Source organism: Eptesicus fuscus, chromosome 17 (assembly GCF_027574615.1).
Source record: "Eptesicus fuscus isolate TK198812 chromosome 17, DD_ASM_mEF_20220401, whole genome shotgun sequence".
Lineage (NCBI taxonomy): Eukaryota > Metazoa > Chordata > Mammalia > Chiroptera > Vespertilionidae > Eptesicus > Eptesicus fuscus.
The window spans coordinates 56,189,257-56,212,124 of record NC_072489.1 but is presented as its reverse complement, the minus strand read 5'-3'; the positions used below and the strand labels follow the sequence as shown (position 1 = coordinate 56,212,124).

The 22,868-nt window shown below is 61.7% G+C and overlaps 1 protein-coding gene across 1 annotated transcript in view; it reads right to left on the bottom strand.

Annotated features, from left to right (window-relative positions):
* The window catches only part of CFAP46 (cilia and flagella associated protein 46), a 57,736-nt gene that overhangs the window by 8,001 nt on the left and 26,867 nt on the right, over positions 1-22,868 (bottom strand). Inside the window, exons 27-49 of the mRNA XM_054728939.1 lie at positions 22,447-22,630; positions 21,126-21,285; positions 19,277-19,503; positions 18,087-18,271; positions 17,304-17,478; positions 15,874-16,022; positions 14,732-14,830; positions 13,932-14,064; positions 13,044-13,190; positions 9,980-10,180; positions 9,793-9,899; positions 8,474-8,650; positions 7,301-7,470; positions 6,818-7,041; positions 5,888-6,076; positions 4,310-4,444; positions 4,036-4,215; positions 3,613-3,783; positions 2,966-3,063; positions 2,530-2,606; positions 1,816-1,946; positions 1,174-1,295; positions 562-627 (exon numbers count right to left, since the gene is read on the bottom strand). Coding sequence (XP_054584914.1) covers positions 562-627; positions 1,174-1,295; positions 1,816-1,946; positions 2,530-2,606; positions 2,966-3,063; positions 3,613-3,783; positions 4,036-4,215; positions 4,310-4,444; positions 5,888-6,076; positions 6,818-7,041; positions 7,301-7,470; positions 8,474-8,650; positions 9,793-9,899; positions 9,980-10,180; positions 13,044-13,190; positions 13,932-14,064; positions 14,732-14,830; positions 15,874-16,022; positions 17,304-17,478; positions 18,087-18,271; positions 19,277-19,503; positions 21,126-21,285; positions 22,447-22,630 — 3,507 coding nt within the window. The remainder of the gene's footprint in view (positions 1-561; positions 628-1,173; positions 1,296-1,815; positions 1,947-2,529; positions 2,607-2,965; positions 3,064-3,612; positions 3,784-4,035; positions 4,216-4,309; positions 4,445-5,887; positions 6,077-6,817; positions 7,042-7,300; positions 7,471-8,473; positions 8,651-9,792; positions 9,900-9,979; positions 10,181-13,043; positions 13,191-13,931; positions 14,065-14,731; positions 14,831-15,873; positions 16,023-17,303; positions 17,479-18,086; positions 18,272-19,276; positions 19,504-21,125; positions 21,286-22,446; positions 22,631-22,868) is intronic.

Genomic DNA, 22,868 nt, shown 5'->3' with positions numbered 1-22,868 from the left:
GCCCAGGTCGGGGCGTGTGCAGGAGGCAACCAATCGATGATGTCTCTCTCACATCAATGTTTCTCTCTCTCACTCACTCTCTTCCTCCCCACCCTCTTCCACTCTCTCTAAAAATCAACGGAAAAATATTCTCAGGCATAGATTAAAAAATAAAAATAAAAAAGAGCTACTTGTGAAATTAGGCACCAGGTGAGAGATTAGGCCCTGGCACACCCCTAGCGCGCCTCCCCAGCTGTGAGGGCCAGGGCTCTGCCCGCAAAGTGCCCAGGGCCATGAGCCACGGGCATGGCTGCCCTTAAGCTGACCCCGCGGCCAGGCTGTGACAGAGGTGGCGGGGCACACAGCCTCTGAGACCGACCCAGCCACCTGCGGTGCCCAGCGCCCGGGGAGACCCTCGGAGGGAGGCCCCGCGGGCCCGCCCGGCAGCTGCCAACACGCTCGGCTCTCACAGGTGGGGCGAGTCCCAACCCGGCTTCTTCTTCACCAACAGCCACGGAGGTTCCTGGGGGCCAGTGACTCGCGGCCTTGGCGCCTCCCTGCCGCTGCCGCTCACCTGGGAGCATGGACTGCTTCCGTTCCTTGCCCTTTGCTTTCCCCAAATCCCCAATGGTCGACGAAATGTGGATTCTGAAAGTCAGAGGCACACGTGCAGGTGTTAACACACTCGAAAACCACACACAGCGGGCACGTCAAGCACATCGCTGTGGACCGTTTCTCGTTCACGCAGCAAGAGCCTCACCGATGGGGGCGGGGAGCTGCGCCCAGGCGGGGGCGAACAGGGCTCAGGGCCCTCACTGACTGCTGCCCAGTCCCGGAGGGCCCAGGCCCAACCCCGCTGCCTGCTTTCCTGCCCGAAATACATGCAAGGCAGCCCCTCGCTCTGCTGTCCCGCCCCACCCCCGCAGACGGTGTGAGAGGACCGGGGCTTCTTCCCAATGGCAGACGGCAGATGGGACAGAGCCGGGCATTCTGGGGGTGCAGGCATTCTGGGGGAGCAGAGACCCTCAGGAAGCACAGGGGGTCCTGACAGGAGGAGCGAGTTCCCCGTGTGAACGGGGGCTGAGAGAGAGGGGTGCGGCTTCCCGCCCGCCTGCCTGCCCGGCACCAGGCACTCAGCTCCACTGGGTGTACAGAGCTCAGGCCCTGACCCCGAGAGAGCACCCGGCACGGGACCTGGGCTCGGGGCAGCGGAGCAGCAAGAGCAGCGGGCGCAGGTAGTCCTCCGTGGCCTTCAGGATGTCGCTGAGTCTCAGGAAAGGGAACCTCTGCCTTTCATGTTTCACGCCTTCTGATTTCTGTCCAAGCCAGACAGCCCATGATCAGAAGGTGCCAGGGGACCTCAGGGGATGCACCTGGTTAGAGCAGAGGGGCGCAACCCCGCTGTGTGGGGACCCACAGGGACAGGCCACTCCGGAACAGCCTGGTGGCCAGGGCCCAGCTCAGCAGCACATGAAGCGCCTTGGACCCACCACCTGCCTTGGGCACCAGAGTCCTTGGGCCCCGTAGACCATGCCCAGTGATGGGCAGTTTCTCCCGCCACCCCTCTGAGAGCACCCCTCTTGGGCACCCCCAGGCCCACAGGGATCCTCTGCTCACATCACGGAGAGGTCTGCATCAGACTGGGCTCAGGAATTCAAAGAAAAGTTGAGCCCTGTCCAGCAGGGAGGCCGACCTGGGTGTCCCACAGTGCCTGGTCGGTGCCCCTTACCCGCTGAGGGGGTCCCTGCCCAGCTCCGCACCCCCCCCCCCCACACCTTACTGCGGCCCGGCTGGGGTCCCGGTCCCCTGACAGCTGGGTTGGGGCTGGGGCCTCACCGGGCCGAGGATCAGCGCTCTGTCCTTGCTGCACACCTCAGCCTGGCTCTGCTCCCGGAACTGCTGGGCGCCGGCCACCAGGCCAGACAAGGTGGCCGGGTTCACAGCCACCCGCGCCACCCTGCAGGCGTCTGCGGAGACAGACACGGCCGCTGCCCCTCACCCAGCCTCGCAGACCCGCCCTTGGCCATGAACACGTGGAACTCCTGAGCAAACTGTGGGCACAGGGCTTCTCCACAAGGCTCGCCCGCCTCGGGGCGGGCCCTCACCCTCGCGCCCGGCCAGCACTGGGGTGAGGGACCGACCCCCTAAGGCAGGAGGATGGGCCGGGAGGGCAGGGGCCCGAAAGGTTGAGGGAAAAAGGGAAAACAGAAACAAGGCATTTGAAACGGGCCGAGGCGGCAGACCCTGCACGGGGTTAGCTCGGGCAGCTGGGCCAGTCCTCTGGCCCCAGGGGCTTCCCCAAGGGTCTGGTCCTGGCTGCGGACAGAGTCCCGGTCACTCAGGATGAGTTTCAGAGACGGTGCGGATGTCACCCCGCTGGTGGCTGGGGCTCCCCACTCTGAGATGCCTCCCACCAGACTGTGCTGAACCTGCCCAACCCCCGGGGGTGAGAGGAATGGAGTGTGGGGTCACCACGCCCACAGGAGGGACGTGTGTCTGGAGGCGGCAGGTGTGCCTAGCGCCGGGTAAACACCTGCTCCGGGAACTCACCCCCGACTTGGACCAACTTCCCTTTGGCTGTGGGGATGAACTTGGGTTTCTCATAGGCAGCACCGTACAGATGGGTCCTGTGAGCAGGAGGGCATGTGCAGGGTAGGGTCAAGTCCAGCCCATAGGGTCCCAGAGCAGCCCCAAGACGCAGCTTCTGTGAGCCACGTGCACCCCCAACAGGAGCACCCTCCCCACCAGCGCGGGGTGAAGTCAAGATGTGGAATGAAAACAGGCCCATGCGGACACAGCTGTGAGCTGTCGGCGGCCTCTGCCGGAGGCTGGGCCAGCCTCCTTCTCTCCAGACAAGCGAACTGGCTCTGCCCCACCTAGTGGTGACCCTCAGACACACAGGGCCCCACTAAGGTCAGAGGTGGCACCGTGGCCTCCAAGACCCTGCGTGGGTGGGCAGCAGGCGTAAGAATAGGAATCGGCCTACCTGTCAGGTGAGTGGTGCAGAGAGAGGATCCGAAAAGTGGGAGGAATCTCATTTAAGTGGTTAAAATGTTGTTCAGTGACCGAGAGATTCTGCCAAGCCTGTGTGACAAACAGAGATCAGCGAAGCCCTGCGGGGCAGCGGGTGGGCTGCTGGCTCCATCGTCATCTCTGAAGAGGAGACGCACCAGCAGGGAGGGGGTACAGGGGGGTGAGCAAGGTGGGGAGCAGGGTGGCAGCCGGGGTTCTGCCTGGGCTGGGGCTGAGGCAGGAGCTCTGCACAACTCATGGCCACCACAAGGGGGCAGCAGGTGCACACGGAATTACCTGGCCCTTCACTAATAGAAACCTCATCTGCATGATCCAAAGCACACGTGCACCCAAACCAAAATAGTGCAGCCTCTTCCCTGAGCCTCCTCCCGTCTCCACACCACACACGCAGGTGTGCACGCGCCCGTGCACAGTCAAGGGCACAGATGCACACGCCACCCTGTCCCCTCTCCCTGCCGTCAGCCCTGTGTCCCTCCTTCCAGCTGCCTGCTCTCCTGCACGCCACCCCCTCCCCCCTGAGCTGACCTCTGCTTTCTGATGAAATGAGCTTCAAGTGTGCAAAAGCCGACCAGGGTTCGAGGGCGCCCCCAGCTCAGTCACCTTGGAAATGGCAGCCAGCCTCTGCTCCACGCTGGCAAACTGGCTGGTGGAGGCCCGCTCCTGGCGCTTCAGCCTGCTCTCGAGGTGCAGCAGGGCCGCCAGCTGCGAGCTGCTGGTGTTGGCCGTGGCCGTGAGCAGGACGTCCCGCATCATGTCTGAGACTGAGCAGCTCTGGAACAGACCGAGGGAGGTGCGAGGGCCAGGCCCGGCCCGGCTCGTGGGCCCACAGGACATGGGGAAGAGAGGCCTGGGCTCGGGGGAACCTCAGGAGAACGGCCTCTCCTCTAAGTGAGCGCCGTCCGTCACGCAGGCCCCAGCCCCAGCCCGGCCGGTGCTGGCGGAGCCACCAGCAGGAGAGGCACAGGGTGCTGGGGCCTCCCTCCCTCCCACGGCGGCCGGAGGGTGCACAGAGCAGAGCCGCACCTGGGACAGCATCAGGAACTGGCAGGTGGCCGTGGGGTCCAGGGTGCCGATGCACTCCACCATCTCCAGGCTGGCGGCCGCCGCCACCTCCAGGAGGCCGTTGCCCAGGGCGACCTGCAGGCACTGCAGCAGCACCTCGGTGGCCTGGGCCAGGTACTGCTGGGCCAGCGCCTTCCTCCTCTGCGGGTGCGGGCACAGGCGCAGGCTCAGCCCAGGCTGGCTCCTCGGGTGGGGCGGGCGTGGCGGGCGGGCGGGCGGGCGGGAGCAGCTGTACCTTCAGCTCCGAGCTTTTCCGGCTCCGCTCCTCAGGGGCCGTCCTGAAGGCGGGCTGGCTGCTGCCATGCTCCTCGCTGTCCCCGTCGTCCGGGGTTATCTCCAGATACTTGAGGCTGCTGTGCTCTGTCCCCACCTAGGGGACATGCCTCCGTCAGCTGGCACTTGTCGGGACACCGCCCAGCCCCAGAAGTGCCTGTGGGTCAGGCGACTCTGCAGGATCCCCCGAGAGGGCCCGGCTGGCAGGTGCAGCGGACGGGGAGCAGCTCTGGAGCAGCGAGCCCGGGCGGCACAGGCCTCGATCGGTCGCATGCCGTACCCACTTCCCTTCAGTCCTGGAAATCCAGGCTCCCTGGCCGCAGCGCCCAGCAGCTCTGTGCAGCTGCGACCCAGTGAGTCAGGTGCCCGCCTGCCCCGGGACTAGGGGACCGTGAGACTTGTGCCAGCCTGTCTGTAGAACAAGCCACCCAATGGGGTTCTTTGGGATGCAGTGGGCCCAAGAGGACTTGGGCTGAGGGGAGGCCTGGGTTTGTGGGGTCATGGCGGGCAGGGGCCGGAGGAACCTGGGCTGGGAAGGGGCTGGATCTGGGTGGGTGGGTTTCTTGAAAGCCCTGCCCGGCCATCTGGGAGTTAGTGCACGTTTCCCCGACAGCCCTCCCAGGGGGCTGTTAGCGCCACCTCGTGGACAAGCCCCATGTGGACAAGGCGTGTGGGTCTGCCTCTACCCGACTGAGGCCACCTGTGCAGGTGCTCAACAAATGCCGGTTGAACAAGGACCAGGCTCCTCAGCTTCACCCAAATGTGAGTCCTAGCCTAGGTCCCAGGCACAGAGCGCCCACAGGGGCAGACGGGGCCTATGTACCAGGCTGGACAGGGAGGCGGGGGCACCAGCTCCAAATCACACGGGGTGCGGAGCCACCTTCCCCGGGGCCAGAGGGCTCCTCCTAAGGGACGGGGTGTGGGGCCGAGCCTGGCTGCACCGGGTGGAGGAAGGGCATCTGCAGGGGCATTTAGGAGGGTGACCTGCGTGGCAGCGCCGTCCCCAGTTCCCACTAAGGGGTCGTGTGCTCCCATGGGCGCCTGGCTGCTGGGCAGCCTCGCCAGGGGCTCGAGAGAAGGGGGGCCTGCATGACCACATGGCCGGTGGGCGGGGCTCGGCGCTCACTTGGGCTTCTCTGGACTTTGTGGGGTGCAGGGCCCCTGTGCCCAGGCAACTCCAGACTCCTGGGCGGAGAGCTGCTGAGGTCGGGGAGGCACCGTGAGCCAAGACCATGTTTGGGGCTGGGGACCCCCCACCCATGTTCCTCTCTCTCCCACCTCCACTTTATAAAGGGACAGACAGCACTTGTCCATAGTCTGTTCTCAGAGGCCCGCCTTTCTCTCCTGCCCCAGGGCTCCCGCTGGCGAGACTGCTTCTTGCCTTTTCTCCCCGCCTCCAGCCACACACCCTTCTTAACTGAGGACAATCTGAGGCCTATTTCACATCCTGTTCTGAGAGCAGGGGAGTCTGAAATGCATTGTTTGCGTTGTTGAAGCACGGACGGTGGGTTGGTGCCGAGCTAGAAGCGGGAGCACGTACCAGGAGGCTCTCCTCCCAGTAGAATATGGGGCGCACGGGGTCCGCCTGCATGGCCAGCAGGCGCAAGGCCCTGCCCACCAGGCCCAGGAGCCGCGCGCGGATCTCCACGCAGCTGGCGCTCAGCGGCTGCAGGCTCCCCAGCTGCGCCAGCGCAACGTGGGCCAGGGTCCGCTTCAGCGTGAACCATCTCTTCAACACAAACCGCGTTAGTTACTCCCCCCTCCCGCCCCAGAAAATGCAACAGGCCCACCCTCCAACGCCCCCGGGGCCCCCCCGCATGCCCCCAGGAGTGGGGACACAGGAGCCGTCTGAGAAACACCCCTCCTCCTGGCGGAAAGGGTCTCCAGGGCTTAGGTTATGGGAGGGTCACTAAAGCTTGCATATAGAACCTCAAGTTAGGGCTCAATGACAAGCATGAGTTCGTATCAAGTTCAATTTTAGGACTGTCTTTCATCCACCTATAGTTTCGTCAAATTTGTTTGATTCGGAATGCATGAAATCTAAGAAAATGTCTAAAATGGCAGAATGCTTCCTTCAAAACAAATAATTTGCAAATTAAACTTTTTTTTTTTTTTTTTAACAAAATGCGATTCCTCTTATGGACTTTTTCATACGCTGGCAGAATTGTCAGAGCAAACTCAGAACTCGGGAGGGAGCTCATGTGCTCGGGCAACATCCCCAACGTGACCTGGATTCATTAGCCAATGAGGTTCCCTCAGATGATCAGGTGAGGCCCTTCCTCAGCAAGGCTGGGGACCCCCAAGCTGTGGGGGCGGCTGGGGGCCGCGGGGGGCCGCAGGGCAGAGATCTGAGGGGCGTGCATTGTGAGCTCCGGGTCTGGTTCCCACCGGCTAGTCCTCTGCTCACAGTGGCAGAGCCCGCATCCCAGCACGACGCCCACGTGGGCGGGCCGGCGGCAGCGGTCATTACCAGGCCGGTGGGGGTGAGGTCGCTCACGCTCCGCAGGTAGTCGGCCAGCAGCTTCTCCATGGAGTCCTGCCGCAGCTCGCGCTCCAGGGGCTCCTCCCAGATCAGCTGGAACATGTCCAGGTACACGTCCACCAGGTTCAGCTTGAGGTGCGCCAGCTTCCTCGCCAGGGGCGTGTTGACGTTCTGTAACTGACACGTTGGGCACAAGTCAGACCCCGGGGCCTCTGGGAGGCTCAGCGTCCGTGTGCTGCTGTGATGAGGCATCACTGACGTGTTGCTATGTTTTCACGGACGGAGACCCCCAAAGAGCCATCACCACCATGAAAACAATGACGTCCCCCTCACACCCCACATTCCCTCCCTCCCGCCACCTCACTCTCCCTGGGCCCCAGGCAGCCTCACCTGGGGCCCCTCCCCCCGGTGGCCACAGGGAGCGTGGGCAGTGCAGGCCGCCTCTGCTCCGGGGTGACCACAGGGGAAGACCAGGTGTGGCCCCGGGTCCAGGACACACACTTACGTCTTGAAGGGCCAGGAGGCTCTGGACACTGTGCAGCAGCTCCTCCTCCTCGGCCACGGCGCTCTGGCCCAGATCGTAGGCCTCCAGGTAGTACGCGGTCCTTTGCTCCTCGTCCGGCTCTATTTGGGCGCATAACCTTCCCAGGACGAAGGGCGGGCGGCAGAGATGTCAGAGTGGTGCGTCGTCAGCAGCGACAGAATGTGCAGTGTGACTGTACTGTGCATGTATTAGTGCTCAGCATGTAATGAGGCGATCTTATACACGTACAGATATTGTCAGCATATCTGAACACGACAGAGTGCAATCACCTTCCTGTCTTAGGGACACGGGCGCCGGGCGCCTCCCACCAGGCCCAGAGGGCTCCGCAGCATCGGCTGCCTGTCCCCCCCCCCCCGTCCCCAGGCTGCATCTGCATTTCTGAATTCCTACGACGACCATCTACATCGGACTGACATTCTACACATGTCCAGGTCGCTTTCCCTCATCAAAGCTGTTTTAACACCTTACATGCGTGTCATGGAGCGTGTGGCTATCCCAGGGCAGGAAGGGGGCGTTTCCTGAGGCTGTGCTCATCTCTCTGCGGGGCTGTGTGTGAACACATGTGCGTGGGCAGGGTAATGTGTACACATGCATGTGATGCATGTCTGCACGTGTGAGATGTGGCTGGATGATGTGTGTGGGTGTGTGACGGCATGTGGACACTGGAGGCGGAGCTGCTACCTGTGGTGGGGGTGGAGGGGCGGTGAGGCGTGTGTGTGTGTTTGCAGAGACTGAGCAGGTGGGACACCAAGGTGGCAGGACAGGAGCGAGGATACCCGTGATGAGCTTTACTTGAGGGCACCCCAAGTGGCTGTAAACCCCCAATGTGGGCATCCCCATGGGAGATGCAGGTGGCCACAGGCAGGGGCCGGGAGGAAGCCCTACGGGGCCAACGGGGCTGATGACAATGTGACTGGGAGGAAAGCTGGCCACGGGGGGGGGGGGGAGGGAGGAGCGGCAGCACGAGGACCCGAGGATGGAGAAGGGTCTGTGCAGAGACTCAGCAGGGCCGGCGCTTGGCATGGGGCGGCCGGCACGGGCCTGCAGGAGCCTCCGGGGACAGCTCCCCGCCGCCGGGGGACCTGCGGCCAGGCGCTCACCTCTTTAACTTGGCCCGCTCCAGCTTTATGTCCACACAGTTCTCTTTGTAGCCACAGCTGACAAACTTTTCCTCAGTTTCCAACAAGCGCTCATACAGCTCGCTCAGCAAAAACGGGAATTCCGAAGGTTCGCTGTCCACCGACTCCTGGGCGACGCGGATCCGGAGGTTCAAGCACCTGTGGGGGCGGGAGGGACACTCCACTTTCGGTTCCACTAACGTGTGGCCGACGTGACACCGGCCGATGGGACACGGCCAACATCTGGGACGACACCGGCCGCCCCGTGGAGCCACCGGGGCCTCCACCTTTCGCCCCGGTGCCGGGAGGGGCACCTTTGGTTTCTCAAAACCAGAAGCCGCTCAGCCACGTTCTGCCATCACAGGACAGTGCAGCTAGAGCCCCCCCCCCTCCCCCCCGGTGTCCATGTGGAAAATCAAACCCTCCTCCAAGGGCTGCATCGGCCTGCAGAGGTGCGTGTGCCCGGACGGAGGCAGGAGGCGTGTGGACTAAGTGGTGGACTCGGGGTGGGCACGAGGGGCGCCCCAGCAGCCTCTCGCCAACACAGAACGAGAACTCGACAAAGAAGAGGCAGGAAATAGAGAAATCCAAAATGAGGCAAAATCCCTGTTGCTTTGGCCAATGACGCAAAAGCGGCTTCTTCGAAACAGTCAGATACTCGGGATTCGGGGATTCTGAGGTCGGGGAGGAGACGGACAGACCCCGGGGCGGCCTGGGTAGAAGCCATGAGAGAGGCTGTGAGCCTCTCTCCACCACACCACCAGAATAACGGCTCAGAAACCAGCCGGGAGTCTGAGACTAACAGGCAGGGGGAAATGGCGCTGCTGTTCAAAGTTCCGTCCCCAGAGCACGGGCCGCGGGCCCAGGGGGTGGAGAAAGCCTGGTGCTGTCTCCGGGGATGGACAGGGGGCTCTGAACACCAGCCAGAGCAGAGGAGGGGAGGCGGCTGAGCCCCAACCCAGCACAGCCCTGCCGTGGATGGAGGTGCACCCCACCCCCACCCCCAGCGCCCAGCCGGCGGTGCCCGTCCCTCCACCCAGGAGAGGCCGCAGGAAGCCCACGCATGCTCGTGGGTAAGGAGGGCCGTTTGCTGAGAAGTTAGGGACGAGACAAGGCCACCTGCATCTTCGGAGAGAAATACACGCCGCTCCGAGGGGCCCAGAGCCCGAGTGGCCGGACAGACACGTTGTTCCTCAGAGGGGTGAGGGGTGCACAGTCGCTGGAGAAGGGTGACTGCGGGGCCCCCGCTGTGCGAGTCCCTGACCTCCCCCTGGCCGCGAGCACGCGTCCACAGACGTTACCTGGCCTCCAGGTCTGTGGCCATGAACTCCAGGACGGGCGCGCGGTTGGGTCGTTGTCTCTTGAGCACCTTGAAGACCTCGATGAGCTTCTGGAACAGCTGGCAGGCCTGGGGGGCGCGCACACGGGCGTCAGCGGGGCCCCAGCCCGCGGCCCTCCCTGCTGAGCACAGCGCTGGCCTCTCCTCACCATCCCTTCTTTCCCTTCCTTTTCCGTGGACAAGATCGTGTCTGCCAGGGTCAGCGTGGACCGGTACCAGAACTCCTCGCCGCCGCCCAGGCGCTGCGCACGCTCAATCATCTTCCTGGCTTGGCCGTAGTTCTTCTCCTTGTTGGCCAACTGTGCCAGCAGCTGCAGGCATTTGGCTTCTGCACAAAGATCCTTAAGATCCTAAGAAACACAAACACACATGGAGACAGGGTGGGGGAGTGAGCAAGAGACTGAGACAGAGACAGAGATAGAGAGACAGAGAAAAGAGATGGAGAGAGAGACAGACAGAGAGACTGAGGTGGAGGGACAGAGGGACAGAGACGGAGAGGGGACAGACAGGAGTGCAGCAGCTCCGGGCAGCAGGCCTTTCCACACCTGCGTCCTGCACTGGGCGCCTCTCCGACCCTCAGGCACCTGTACGCTTGCCCCGGGCACAGGTGGGCTGAGCCTGCGGTGCTAACACCCACCTGCAGGACTCTGGGCCGGGGTCAGAGCCCTGGGAAGCCCCCCTCAGCAGCGGCTCCAGCACCCTCCCGCCATCCTGGGGCGCAGCTTAAGGGCTCCCCCGAGGCCTCGGCCCCCAGGCTGGGCGTCGCTGTCCTGATGCCGGTCCAGGGCTGCCTTTCTTCCACTCACCGCACATGTCAGGGGGGTGAGGGGTGGGATGGTGGGGCGGGGCCTCGCTGGCCTCTGGACTGAGCCAGGCTTTGAGGCAGGGAGAAGCCCGGGTGGCTGGGCCCAGAGCGGGCAGCCAGCATGCAGCTCCCAGGCTGACAGAGGGAGGCCTGATGGGCTCAAACCTCTCATCCCAAGAGCCAGGGCCCCCGAGCGGCCAGCGCAGGCTTGGGTGCAGTTGCGGTGGGACAGTGGCTGGAGTGGGGAGAGGAGAGGTGGGCACAGAGAGGAGGTGGGTATGGAGGCCGGGCACCTGCTCGGAAAGCAGGTGGGTGCACCACCGGAAGCAGGTGGGTGCAGCGGGAGGGACCGGTGACAGCTGGGCTGCTGTGAGGACACAGGATGGGAGCAGGTGCAGCCTTCCCCAGGAAAGCATGGAGGCAGGGCCCAGTCCCTGCAGACACCCAGGAAAGACGCCGCCGGCCGAGCTACCCTGGCTCTGAGTGCTGAGCCTCAGGGAGGCGCCAGAGGAGGGCAGAGCCCCAGACTCTCAGACATGAGGTGGCTGGGTGACGGGGTGGCCTGGGGAAGAGGCTGAGACAGAGCAGCCAAGAAATACAAGCCCATACCTGTCCCAATGCATGAGACCTGCCCACACCTGTCCCAGTGCCTGAGGCCTGCACACACCTGTCCCAGTGCCTGAGACCTGCACACACCTGTCCCAGTGCCTGAGACCTGCCCACACCTGTCCCAGTGCCTGAGGCCTGCACACACCTGTCCCAGTGCCTGAGACCTGCACACACCTGTCCCAGTGCCTGAGACCTGCACACACCTGTCCCAGTGCCTGAGGCCTGCACACACCTGTCCCTAATGCCTGAGACCTGCCCACACCTGTCCCCAGTGCCTAAAGCCTGCGCACACATGTCCCCAGTTCCTGAGGCCTGCCCACACCTGTCCCCAGTTCCTGAGGCCTGCCCATACCTGTCCCTAATGCCTGAGACCTGCACACACCTGTCCCTAATGCCTGAGACCTACCCACACCTGTCCCAGTGCCTGAGACCTGCACACACCTGTCCCTAATGCCTGAGACCTGCACACACCTGTCCCTAATGCCTGAGACCTGCACACACCTGTCCCAGTGCCTGAGACCTGCACACACCTGTCCCAGTGCCTGAGGCCTGCACACACCTGTCCCAGTGCCTGAGGCCTGCCCACACCTGTCCCAGTTCCTGAGACCTGCCCACACCTGTCCCTAATGCCTGAGACCTGCACACACCTGTCCCCAGTTCCTAAAGCCTGCGCACACCTGTCCCCAGTTCCTGAGGCCTGCCCACACCTGTCCCCAGTTCCTGAGGCCTGCCCATACCTGTCCCTAATGCCTGAGACCTGCACACACCTGTCCCTAATGCCTGAGACCTACCCACACCTGTCCCAGTGCCTGAGACCTGCACACACCTGTCCCTAATGCCCAAGACCTGCACACACCTGTCCCTAATGCCTGAGACCTGCTCACACCTGTCCCTAATGCCTGAGACCTGCACACACCTGTCCCTAATGCCTGAGACCTGCCCACACCTGTCCCTAATGCCTGAGACCTGCCCACACCTGTCCCCAGTGCCTGAGGCCTGCACACACCTGTCCCTAATGCCTGAGACCTGCCCACACCTGTCCCTAATGCCTGAGACCTGCACACACCTGTCCCAGTGCCTGAGACCTGCCCACACCTGTCCCAGTGCCTGAAACTGAGATCGGAACGTCGGGAGGCTTTGCAGGTGCCCCTGAGTCTTTACACATTTATCAGGGACTTTTCTCTCTCTGGAGTTCTTCACAAGTGACCCTCCCAGGGAATACACTTCTGAATGCTGGATGGACAGACAGACCACCTGTCTGCGGCATGGAGAGCACCTGACGCTGACAGGAGGGACGCACACCTGGGCCTCCACTCCGTCCTGGATTTCCCCCAGGACATCTTCTCGTGGGAGACACAGCCCAGGAGGAAAACGAGACCCCAGAGAGGCCACACCCCCCGCATTGGGACAGGGGTGTGCAGGTCTCAGGCTGACCTCCGAGGAGTGAGAACGAGTTCATGGCGGGGTTGAGGGATGGGGGAGTTGGCCTGTCTGCCTGGAGGAAGGAGCCCGGGGTCCCTCCAGGTCCCTCACCCTCACCCCACACGCACCACTGAGATGCCCAAAAGGACAGAACGGGACCCTGCAATGCAGGAAAGGAACCCACGGCAGCGCGGGAGCAGGCCCTGCAGGACACTGGTCAGTGGGTGCGGGACGACCAGGAAAGTAGACAAGGCCTGAAAGGCACTTTCCACAGAGAACCACACGCGTGTTCTAGACCCGGAAGACCCCAAACCCGCTTCCAAACAGCCAGGCGCTGCCCAGGGTGTGTGCGGGCGGCGAGGTGCAGGGCGGCCTACCTGGAAGGCCTGCTGCGCCTCGGACAGGAGCAGCCGCGCGGGCTGGTACAGCTCCATGTCAAGCAGGACTTCCGCTTTGAGGGTCCACAAGAGGGGAAAGGACGTGCCTTCCAGGCCTCGCCCAGTCTCCCCGTTTATCTTCAGGATCTGTAACACACCGAGCCGGCTCTGCCTCCGACGTCCAGGTCTGTGCCCGACGCCGAAGCCCGGCTTTCCTCCTGGGCACCTGTCTCTTCTCACCAACCAAGCCACCCCCAGCTGCCCGAGCTGGTTCCCGGGGCCAGCCCTGCTCCCTCCTGTGCTCGGGGCGCTGGGCCCCCTCTCCTGGCCCAGGCAGCCCCCTGACGGGCGCGGGACAGGTCGCTGAGCTCCAGCAATTCAGCAAGACCACAAGGACCCTCCGCCTCCTGGTGCAGGTCCCACACAGCCCGTCCCCAGCAGGAGCCTGCACACCCCAGCGCCTGTCTGGCGTCTTCCCACCAAGTCTCCAACGTGGTGGCTGTGAGTGCTTTTCTGATGGGCAAGCCCACGGGAGGGGAGCCCACGGAGCAGAGGGAGCGTGGGTAGTGGTCAGACCCACGGACGCTCTCTGGCTGCGAGGGCCCCGCCCTTCCCAGCCCCATGCTCTGCACCCCTCAGTCTGCACCCCTCAGCGCCACCCAGGCTGCCTTCCCTGAATCGCTGCTCACCCACCAGGGCCCTTTCTAAATTGGTCTGTGGTCTCGTCTTCCCCGGGGACCACCATGGAGGGGACACACGCCATCCGTCCCTGGCGTTCCCAGGACACGGGCGCACGGGGCTGTGGGCGCAGCGCAGTGGAGACAGGACGGAGCCAGCTGCAGCCCTGTCCCCCCAGGGCCCTCGCTGGGCAGGGCAGCGCCCAGCTACCTGGTCCTTGGCCACGAGGGGCCGCACCTCCCCTGGCGGCACGGCAGGCACGGGCTCGGTCATCACCGGCAGGCTTTCTTCCAACGACGGCTCCCTGGTCTTCTCCTTCCTCAGGGCAATCTCCTTCCTGCAGCTGACGGGGTGAGACGGGCAGCGTGCTGAAGAAGCGCCCACTGACCAAGAAACGCCTGGCAACGCTCCACTCCACCAGCGAGCAAAGCACCACGACGTCCAACGTCTGCCAGAGGCCGCTGTCCTCTCGCGTGTTGACAACGATTTCTAAAATCCCCACGACTTAGCAGCACCGCACAGGACCCCCAAACCCACGCTTCTCGCCCGTTCTCTCTCCCACTCCAGACTCAAGCATCCAGCTGTGGGTCTGCCTCCAGCCCTGGACGTCCAGACGGAGCTCCACCCGCCGAGATGGGCGGGGCTCCTGTCGGGCCCGCCTCCCCCGCTGCCCTCACCTTCACCTTCACCGCTGCACCCAGACCCATGAACCATCTCGGTCCCTTTGTCTCCCCTCCCCTCGCACCGTCCCAGCCTGGGGGATGCCCGCACACAGGAGGGTCAGTAAGTAAGAAGCTGCACCCCAGCAGAGCGCCCCAGACCCTGATTTCCTGAGCTCTGTACCCCTAGGTCCTCCCAACACCCACTGTCCGGGCATGCTGGGCAGTGGGGGCCAGGCATGGAGGGAACGCAGCCGAGAGCAGGGCGCCTCGGCCCCGGCCCCGTGGCTCCTTCTTCCTCGCAAAGGGGTCCCGCCGCGCAGGACGCAGCTGGGCCCTGGCTGCACGCACCTGGACTGCTCCGCGTCCCCGATGTAGGCCTGCCCCACCGCGTCCTCGTGGAGGGCAGCTGCTTCTCTCAGCCGCAGGTCGGAGCACACGAGGGCGAGCCTGGGAGGGCGGCAGGAGCTGTTACCCAGGACGCAGCAGGCCTGTCGGGCTGCCCTGCGCTCCGTGCACTCGAAAGAGATGCACAATGGGATGATATTTTCAATAATTTTTCAAGCTAAACAAAATTACTAGGGAAAAGGAAGAAGTGGCTCTATCCAATTTCAGGTCGAAAAAAACTGACACATTCATTCATATCTTTGTAGGTTCCCATAAATGCAGGTTCCCAATCTTGGGGCCACCCTGTCCGAGGTGTAGACAAGGCACACTGGGCGGCGCCCTGACCACCCATCACCGCCCTGCGCTGCTTTCGTCCTTATGAAAAACAATTAAAACACTCCTATGGAAGTACAGTAACACTGCTATGGAAAACAATTAAAACACTGCTATGGAAGTACAGTAACACTGCTATGGAAAACAATTAAAACACTGCTATGGGAGTACAGTAACACTGCTATGGAAAACAATTAAAACACTGCTATGGAAGTACAGTAACACTGCTATGGAAAACAATTAAAACACTGCTATGGAGGTACAGTTGACATGCAAATATTACATTAGTTTCAGGTACAACAAGGTGATTTGACACTGATGTTCCTTATGATGTGATCACCTCTCTAGTCACACAACCATCTGTAACTATGCTAAGTTGCTGTTTATTTTTATTTTTGCTAATCCTCACCTGAGGATATTTTTTCCACTGATTTCTAGAGAGAGTAGAAGGGGGTGGGGAGAGAAAGAGGAAAGAAGAGAGAGAGAGAGAGAGAGAGAGAGAGAGAGAAACATTGAAACACTGATGTGAGAGAGACATCGTTTGGTTGCCTCCCACACACAGCCTGACCAGGGCCTGGGATTGAACCTGTGACCCAGGTACGTGGCCCTGACCAGGAATTGATCCCAAGACCCCTCGGTGGGAGGACTGGTGCTCTGACCACGGAGCACACCAGCCAGGGCAGTTGCTGTTTATTCTGAAAGGATTTGAAGCCCACAGAGAAGTCGCCCAAACCCTACCAAGATTTCCCTGAAAGGGAAGCAGGGAGACCGACCGGAGGTGGTAGAGGTCTTTGAGGCTCTTGCTGTCCACCACGCAAGCTGAAATCAGGACACCCAACTGCAGGACCGGGATCGTGAGCTCATGGAGGGACATCTTCTGCAGGGCCCTGACCAAATGGTCCAGGAAATACAAAGTGTATGTCTGCACAAACGCACAAAACACGGAAGGTCAAGGGGGAGGGAGCTTGGCCCGCTCGCTCACCGGGTCTTTCTTCAGAGAACACACAGCGGCTGTCCCACAAGTGTCTGTTCAGTGAATGAATGAATGACAGGCTCTCTTCCTTCCCTCCTTCATGAATAGCGATCCTTTTGTCACGTGCAATCACCTATACTCACCACACTCGAGTATAGTAAAGATTCTCACAAGAAACAATCCATTTATGAGTTTATTCAAATTAATGTTTTTGTTTCATTTATTTTTCCACTAAAAACTACCAATCCATTAAAAGCAAAATTTTTTTTCTTAAAAGAACTTCTTTATGTACACACACAACTAATACTTCTCATAATGTTGCACTAGATTTGATAAAAATCATCAGCCTTCAGTGGAAAATTAGAAAAGTTGGATGAACTAATTTAAAAACCTACTTAAAAGCACTGAAAGAGTGAACAACACTGAGAAAACTTCCTGGGCCAGGACCTGGAAGCAGGCAGGTATTCGGGGACCCTGACATGTTGGGGCTGTCTGCTGACGGAAGAGGCAGCCAAGAGGCTGCAGGGTGCCTCTGACTTTGTTTGTAGGGTTGAGGGCCCCCAAAGGCTAAATGCCCAGGCTGGGTCCCCGCAGGATGGCTAGGGGTGTGGAGGAGTGCAGCCCTCCGGTGAGGATGTGGCAGCGGGAGCCACTGCGGGAGGCACTTTGCGATGCCCACTGCAGTTGAAGGCACACACCCGCTGCAACCCACAAACTCTGCCGGTGGGTGTGCCCTCCAGACACGTGGGCACCAACCCTCTCAGCGGCCTCACCTGAGGACGCCACCACTGAAACCACCCAAATGTCCGTCAACAGTGGGAAGGACACGGGGATTGTGGTCCAGGCGGGCAATGGCGTGCTCCAAGCAGAGAACAAACCACAGAGCCACGGGGGGCCCCTAGGCCTGCCCCCACATGACCCTCAGGATCACACACGAGTGACTCCACTTTTTAAAGCACAAGAAACACGCTGAACGAGGCCCCCAAAGTCACCAGGTGCGCCGCCCCCCCCCCCCAGCCACCCCGCCCGGGACCTGTGCGTGTGACTTCACGTGGCAAAAGGCCTGTGCGGGTCTGATTAGACACGGGTCCCGAGGAGGGGCATCATCGGATGTAGTCACACGGGTCTCAGAAATGGAGGCAGAGGCAACACTTCCCGAGACCAGCCCCTCCACGTGCTTCTCCGCCCGGCGCGTTTCACACGGAAACCTCAGCTCCTCGGTCCACTCACCGGCCTCTGGATGCTGGCTGTGTTCACGGTGAAGTTGCTCCTGTCCTGTCTGAAGAAGGCTATCACCTCCTCCGGGCAGAAGTAGGCAGCCCACGCCTCCACGCTCGCGGGGGGCTCTTCCATCTCTTTGCCGGAAAGCGGGGTTTGGCCCTGGGAAGCAGGAACGCAGGGTTTGCTTCGCAAAGTGGAGCTGAAAGTTCCAGTGGGAGTGTGGGCAGACTGGTGGGAGCCGGGGAGAGCGCCTGCCGGAGCCACGTCTGATTTTACGTCCAAAACTCGATGGGACGTCCCTCCCTCCTGGGAGAGCGTGACTTAGGCTCTCTGCCCCGTGCACCGCGACGGTGCCGTCCCCACACCCTCACTCAGTAAGCGCTGGCGCCAAGCCCCGGCGGGAGCCCAGCTCTGTGGGGCAGAGCAGCCGGGACAATGCCAGGCGGTGGCAGGAGCACGGCCATGTGGACAGGCAGACGCTCAGGTGAAAGGTCGGGGGGGAGGGGTGGGACAGCCCCCTGCGATGGGAAACTCACCGCCCCTCCCACCCACAACCAGGACCCAGAGGTGCCTGGGGGTCACCTTGCAGGGCCTTTGATTGGAGACTTCTCTGGTGTGGGATAAACTCCAGGGAGAAGCCAGACACCCCCCACCCCACCTCCCATTACGGTCCTGGCTCCCCCGGGTGTGTGTGTGAGAGAGATATCACTGCCTCCATTCTGCAGAGGAGGAAACGGAGGCACAGACACGCTCATCGGGCCCACAGCCTGGGACGCCGAGGAGTGTCCGCACGGGGCCGGCCCCCGCTGTGCCGCCTGCACCTCTGAGAAATGCGTTACCTGCTTCGGGTCTTTGCTCTTCTCTCTGTCCCTGTCCTTGACCTTCTCCCTCTCTTTTTTAAGCAGCAACAAATTGGAACTAGCTGTTGCTGGGACTTTACTTTCTGAGAATGATTTTTTTGCTGTTAATAAAGAAACCTGGGGAAATGAAATAAAATTGGCAGCATTAAGAACAGACACCCATTCTCACCTTCCTCCCAGACACTCAGATCCGAAGGGCGGGTCAGCCTGCCAGGGCCTGGCCGGTGAGCCGGCGGCAGAGGTGGCCGCAGCATCCCCAGGGGGGACACGCGGGGCGGGGAGTCCTTCCCGTTCTTCCTGCTGCCAAGGGGCAGGATGGGGCCTGGGGCACACTTGCCCTCAGAAAGAAGGCTGTCTGGACAGAGCTGCCTGCTGGTGCACTGCCGAAGGAGGTCCCCAAGAACACAAGGCCACCCAGAGCTGCTGTGAAGGGGGATGTACAGAGGTGGGGGGAAGGGGTGTGTGGGTGGGGAGAATATTCTGGAAGCCCAGCAGCAGGGGCTTCTGATGGTCTGAACGACACAGGCTTTGACTGAGTGGCCAGATTATTATGATCTCTGAAAGCATAATAATCTGTGTGTGTGTGTGTGTGTGTGTGTGTGTGTGTGTGTGTGTGTGTGTGTTAGAGGCCTGGTGCATGAATTCGTGCATGGGTGGGGTCTGGCCAGCAGGAGGGGACATGAGAGGTTGGCCGGCCTGCCTGCTGGTCAAACTCCTGGTCGAGGGGACAATTTGCATATTAGCTTTTTATTATATAGGATATACACTGAGTGGCCAGAATATTATGCGTTCAGAGATCATAATAATCTGGCCACTCAGTGTATATAGATAACTTTATTGATTTTAGGAGAGGAGGAGAGGGATAGAAACATCAATGATGAAAGAGAATCATTGATTGGCTGCCTCCTGCACACTCCCCAGTGGGGATTGAGCCCGAAACCTGGGCACGTGCCCCTGACCAGAACCGAACCCGGGACCCTGCAGTCCGCAGGCCAACGCTCTATCCACTGAGCCAGACCAGCTGAGGCACGTCCCGGGCTTTAGAGAATCTTTGGAAGCAGCCAAACTGAGCACCGGGCTGGTCCCCAGAGGAGCGGTGCCGGCCCAGCGGCCGCGGCCCACCTGCCAGATGTGCCGGAGGAAGGAGTAGGCCATGAGGCAGTAGTCCTGATAGCCGGCGGCACTCGGGGTGTCCAGCAGGGCCAGCAGGATGTGGGCGCGGGCCAGCGCCTCCAGCTGCCTCACGTTCCGCAGCTTCTCCAAGGAAGCCGTCCCCAAGTCCTCAGACTCCAGCCTCTCCGGGGTCATCTGCATGAACGAAGGCTCTCCTGGAAGAGAGGGCGCCCGGACTCGTGTCCGCAGCCGTGGCCACTTCCTCGCTGCCCTTCTCCCGGGCCCGGGGGTCAGAGGGCGGAGTCCTTTTCCAGAAGGAGCGCCCAGCACTCGCCGGTTTGGCTCCGAGGGTGTCAGCCTGCGGACCGAAAGGTCCCGGGTTCTATTCTGGTCAGGCTGCAGGCTCCTCCCTGGCCCAGGCCCTGATCGGGGCTCGTGCAGGAGGCAACTGATCAATGGGTTTCTCTCACATCGATGTTTCTCTCTGTCTTTGCTCTCTCTTCCACTCTCTCTAAAAATCAGTGGGAAAATATCCTCAGGTGAGGATAAAAAACAAACAAACAAACAAAAAACAGAAGGTGTGCCCAGCACGCAGGGCCCAGGGCTTCTCCCCCGAAGGGAGGCAGCAGGCCTGACTTCTGGGTGCCGTGGCCACGGCCAGGCTGCGAGGAGACACCGGTCCCAGGCCCAGGGTAGGGGGTAGCTGCTGGCATCTGCGGCTCTGGAGTCACTTTTGGGGTTGGGAGCGATGGAACCTCCCCTCCTCGGGTCACCCTAGTTGGTCTGAGCTTGCCTTGATGGGGGCTCGGCGTCGAGGGGACGAGTCCACGTGCTTCTAGTGCAGACAGGGGGTCGCCCTTTCCCAGGGCCCCCGAATCTGCAGGCCAGGATGGAGGCCGCCTCCGTGCTGCAGCCCGGCCCGGGCAGCATCATGCGGCCTGTCTGTGGGGGGCCGTTCCCCTTTGTGGTGTGAGAGCACTGTTGCTGGAGCAGGACCCAGAACAGGAGCCCAGCAGCCACCCGGCCGCCCTCACCCCCACACTCTGTCTGCTGGGCGTGGCCACTGTCCTTTTGCAGGTTGCCTGTGGAGGCCCCGGGTATCCACTGCTCGCCTGCCCCGGGCCCTGGGTCCTCAGGTGGCCCTCAGCCTTGCTGACAGCAGGGGCTCAGGACCAGCCTCGGTGGGGGGAGGGGGGGCTGAGGAGGTGGTGGGGAGGGAAGCAGGGAAGGAGGCCGGACCTGCCAGCGCCTCTGGAAACGTGGGGCCTGCGGGCGGCACCGCTGAGTCTGTCAGGGCCCCATCTCCTCTCTCCAGCCCCACGGGCCCCTGGCACACGTCATGCTCCCCACAGAGCAGGCTCCTGTGCTTGGGGTCACCTCTCAGTCCCCCACACAGTCCAGGAGAGGCCACTCTCCCACAGGAAAGGGGGCTGGTTTCTCTGAAACGCTGCTCCCTCTCCCTCCAGGGCGGGTCCCCGGGGCAGGCCTGTCGGCATCGCCAGGGAGTTCCGCAGTCCCTGGCCTCCCCCAGATCTGCCACGTGGAGCACCCGCAGTTTGTAACCGCACCCCCCCCCCCGCCAAGGTTGTGGCGACAGTGAGGCTGTCCAGGCTTCCCACCCACCAGCACCCTGCTCAGCAAACCCCACCTCTGACCCCAAGCCAGACCCCTCTGCGGCCTCCACACACTGCAGGGGCCACGCAGCCTGGGGTGGGCTAGGGCCGCCTCCATTTCCTGGCCTGGAGAAGGCGCCTCCCCGTTACCCCCGAAGGGCCGCTCTCTGCGCCAGAGGAGACGGCGGAAGGGACAGCGGAAGGGACCGCGTGCCCGGGAGCCGTCCCTGGCCGCGTCGCCTCACCGGCTGGCTCAGGTGTGTCCCTGGAAGGTTTCATCCCCAGCAGGATGTCGATGGCCCAGTTCAGGTGGAAGGTCACGTCCTCGATGGGGAACTGCTGGTAATACAGCCACTCGCTGAACTCCATGACGTAGTTGACTTTGTGCCACGCGCTCTCGGGCTTCTTTGGGATTAAACAGAAAAGGGATGGGACGCTGCACCCCCACTCAGCACCCTGATGCGGCACCCCGCCACAGTCTAGGACACCAGCAGTTTGGTGCTTCACCTTCTAGAAGCAAATGGTTCATTCTCACCCTGTAGTCATCCCAGCGAGACTCCTCCACTGGGACTCATCCGGCCGTCCAGGCTCATCACGGCCGCCCAAGGGCCAAGGGACCGTGTTCATGTGCAACATGTAGCGAGAACAGAGCTTGGCAAAGCCTCCGCAGGCCCCTGCTCCCTGAGGACACCCGCAGCCCAGCCCAGTGCCCCCCGACCCTGCGTGCCCCGCCTGCCCGGAGCAGGTTGCTCGCCACGCCGGCCTCGACTGGCCCCTGGCATCCCTCTCCCAGCCTGTCTCCTCCGGCGCGGGCTGAAATGTGTGTGAGGCTCTATCTGGTGGCTCTGTGGTTAACGGGCTTTGGAGGGCAGAGAAGGTGCCCTTCCCAGCGTGCAGCCCCAGGGTCCTGCCGTGCACAAATGGCCCGTCATCGCTGCACAACGGAATGAAGGCGCCAGCCAGCAGGTGGGCTCTGGCCTCCCACTTATCCGGCCGCCCTCACCCCCACACTCTTCATCCCACAGCTCACAGGTAGAGGGGGGCTGCGGTGGGTTCTAAAAGTCGGGAAGGCAGGGAGGAGGGTGTCGCGCCACAGGAGTTTGGGGAATGCTGGGCTAATGCCGGTGAGATGGAAGGAAGAGTGGAGGGGGCAGCAGGACTTTCAAGGTCAGAGTGGAGGGAAGTCTATGAGCAGAATCAGCATAGAGGCAGCCGTTAGCCCAGGGCACTGATTGAGGTCACCAGGAGTGGGGACCCTGGGTAGGAAGGGCCCTGGGTAGGGAGGGGATGTGGTGGGGGGCAGGGAAGGAGGCCCCAAACAGGAGCAGTAAGAGGGGCCCTGGGTAGGGAGGGGGCTTGGCAGCCAAGGGAAGGAAGTCCTCAGTGGGGCAGGCGGCCAGATGCCCCCAGGCAGTGACAGGGACACGGGCTCCTACACCAGCAACTTGTCCCTCCACCCTGGAAAGGACGAGGAGAGACGGGGACGGTCTGCTGCCCTTGACACGTGAACCGCTGTCACCCCTCACCCCATCCCCCCATCACCTCCAGGACTGATCGGGGCCATACCTGCAAGGCCTGGATTGCGTTCTGATAGCAGGTCAACTCCCCGTAGACGTTCTTGGAGTTCAAGGCCAGGCGGTGCCACATGTGTGCCAAATAATCCTCACTCTCGTCTTTAAACTTCTGGATTTCCATTGTAAAGTTCTGGCCAAGTTTGGCCTTCACGATGACCATATGCTTGAAAATCAAGCTAAAGGGACGTGAAAGAGGAATTAATTCTGGAATCGAAGGACAAAAAATTAACTGTATTATTCACCCAACCGGGAAGTATTGGTCCATTTCCCTACTTACAAAGATAAAGCAAAATGGAACCTGAGTTGCTTGGGCTTTTGTGCTGTGGTCGATTTTTTAAATTTATTTTTTAAATTTATTATTTTCGTGTGGATGTCGCGTCGTCAATCCCTACCCTTCTGGTGTTGGGTTCTTCG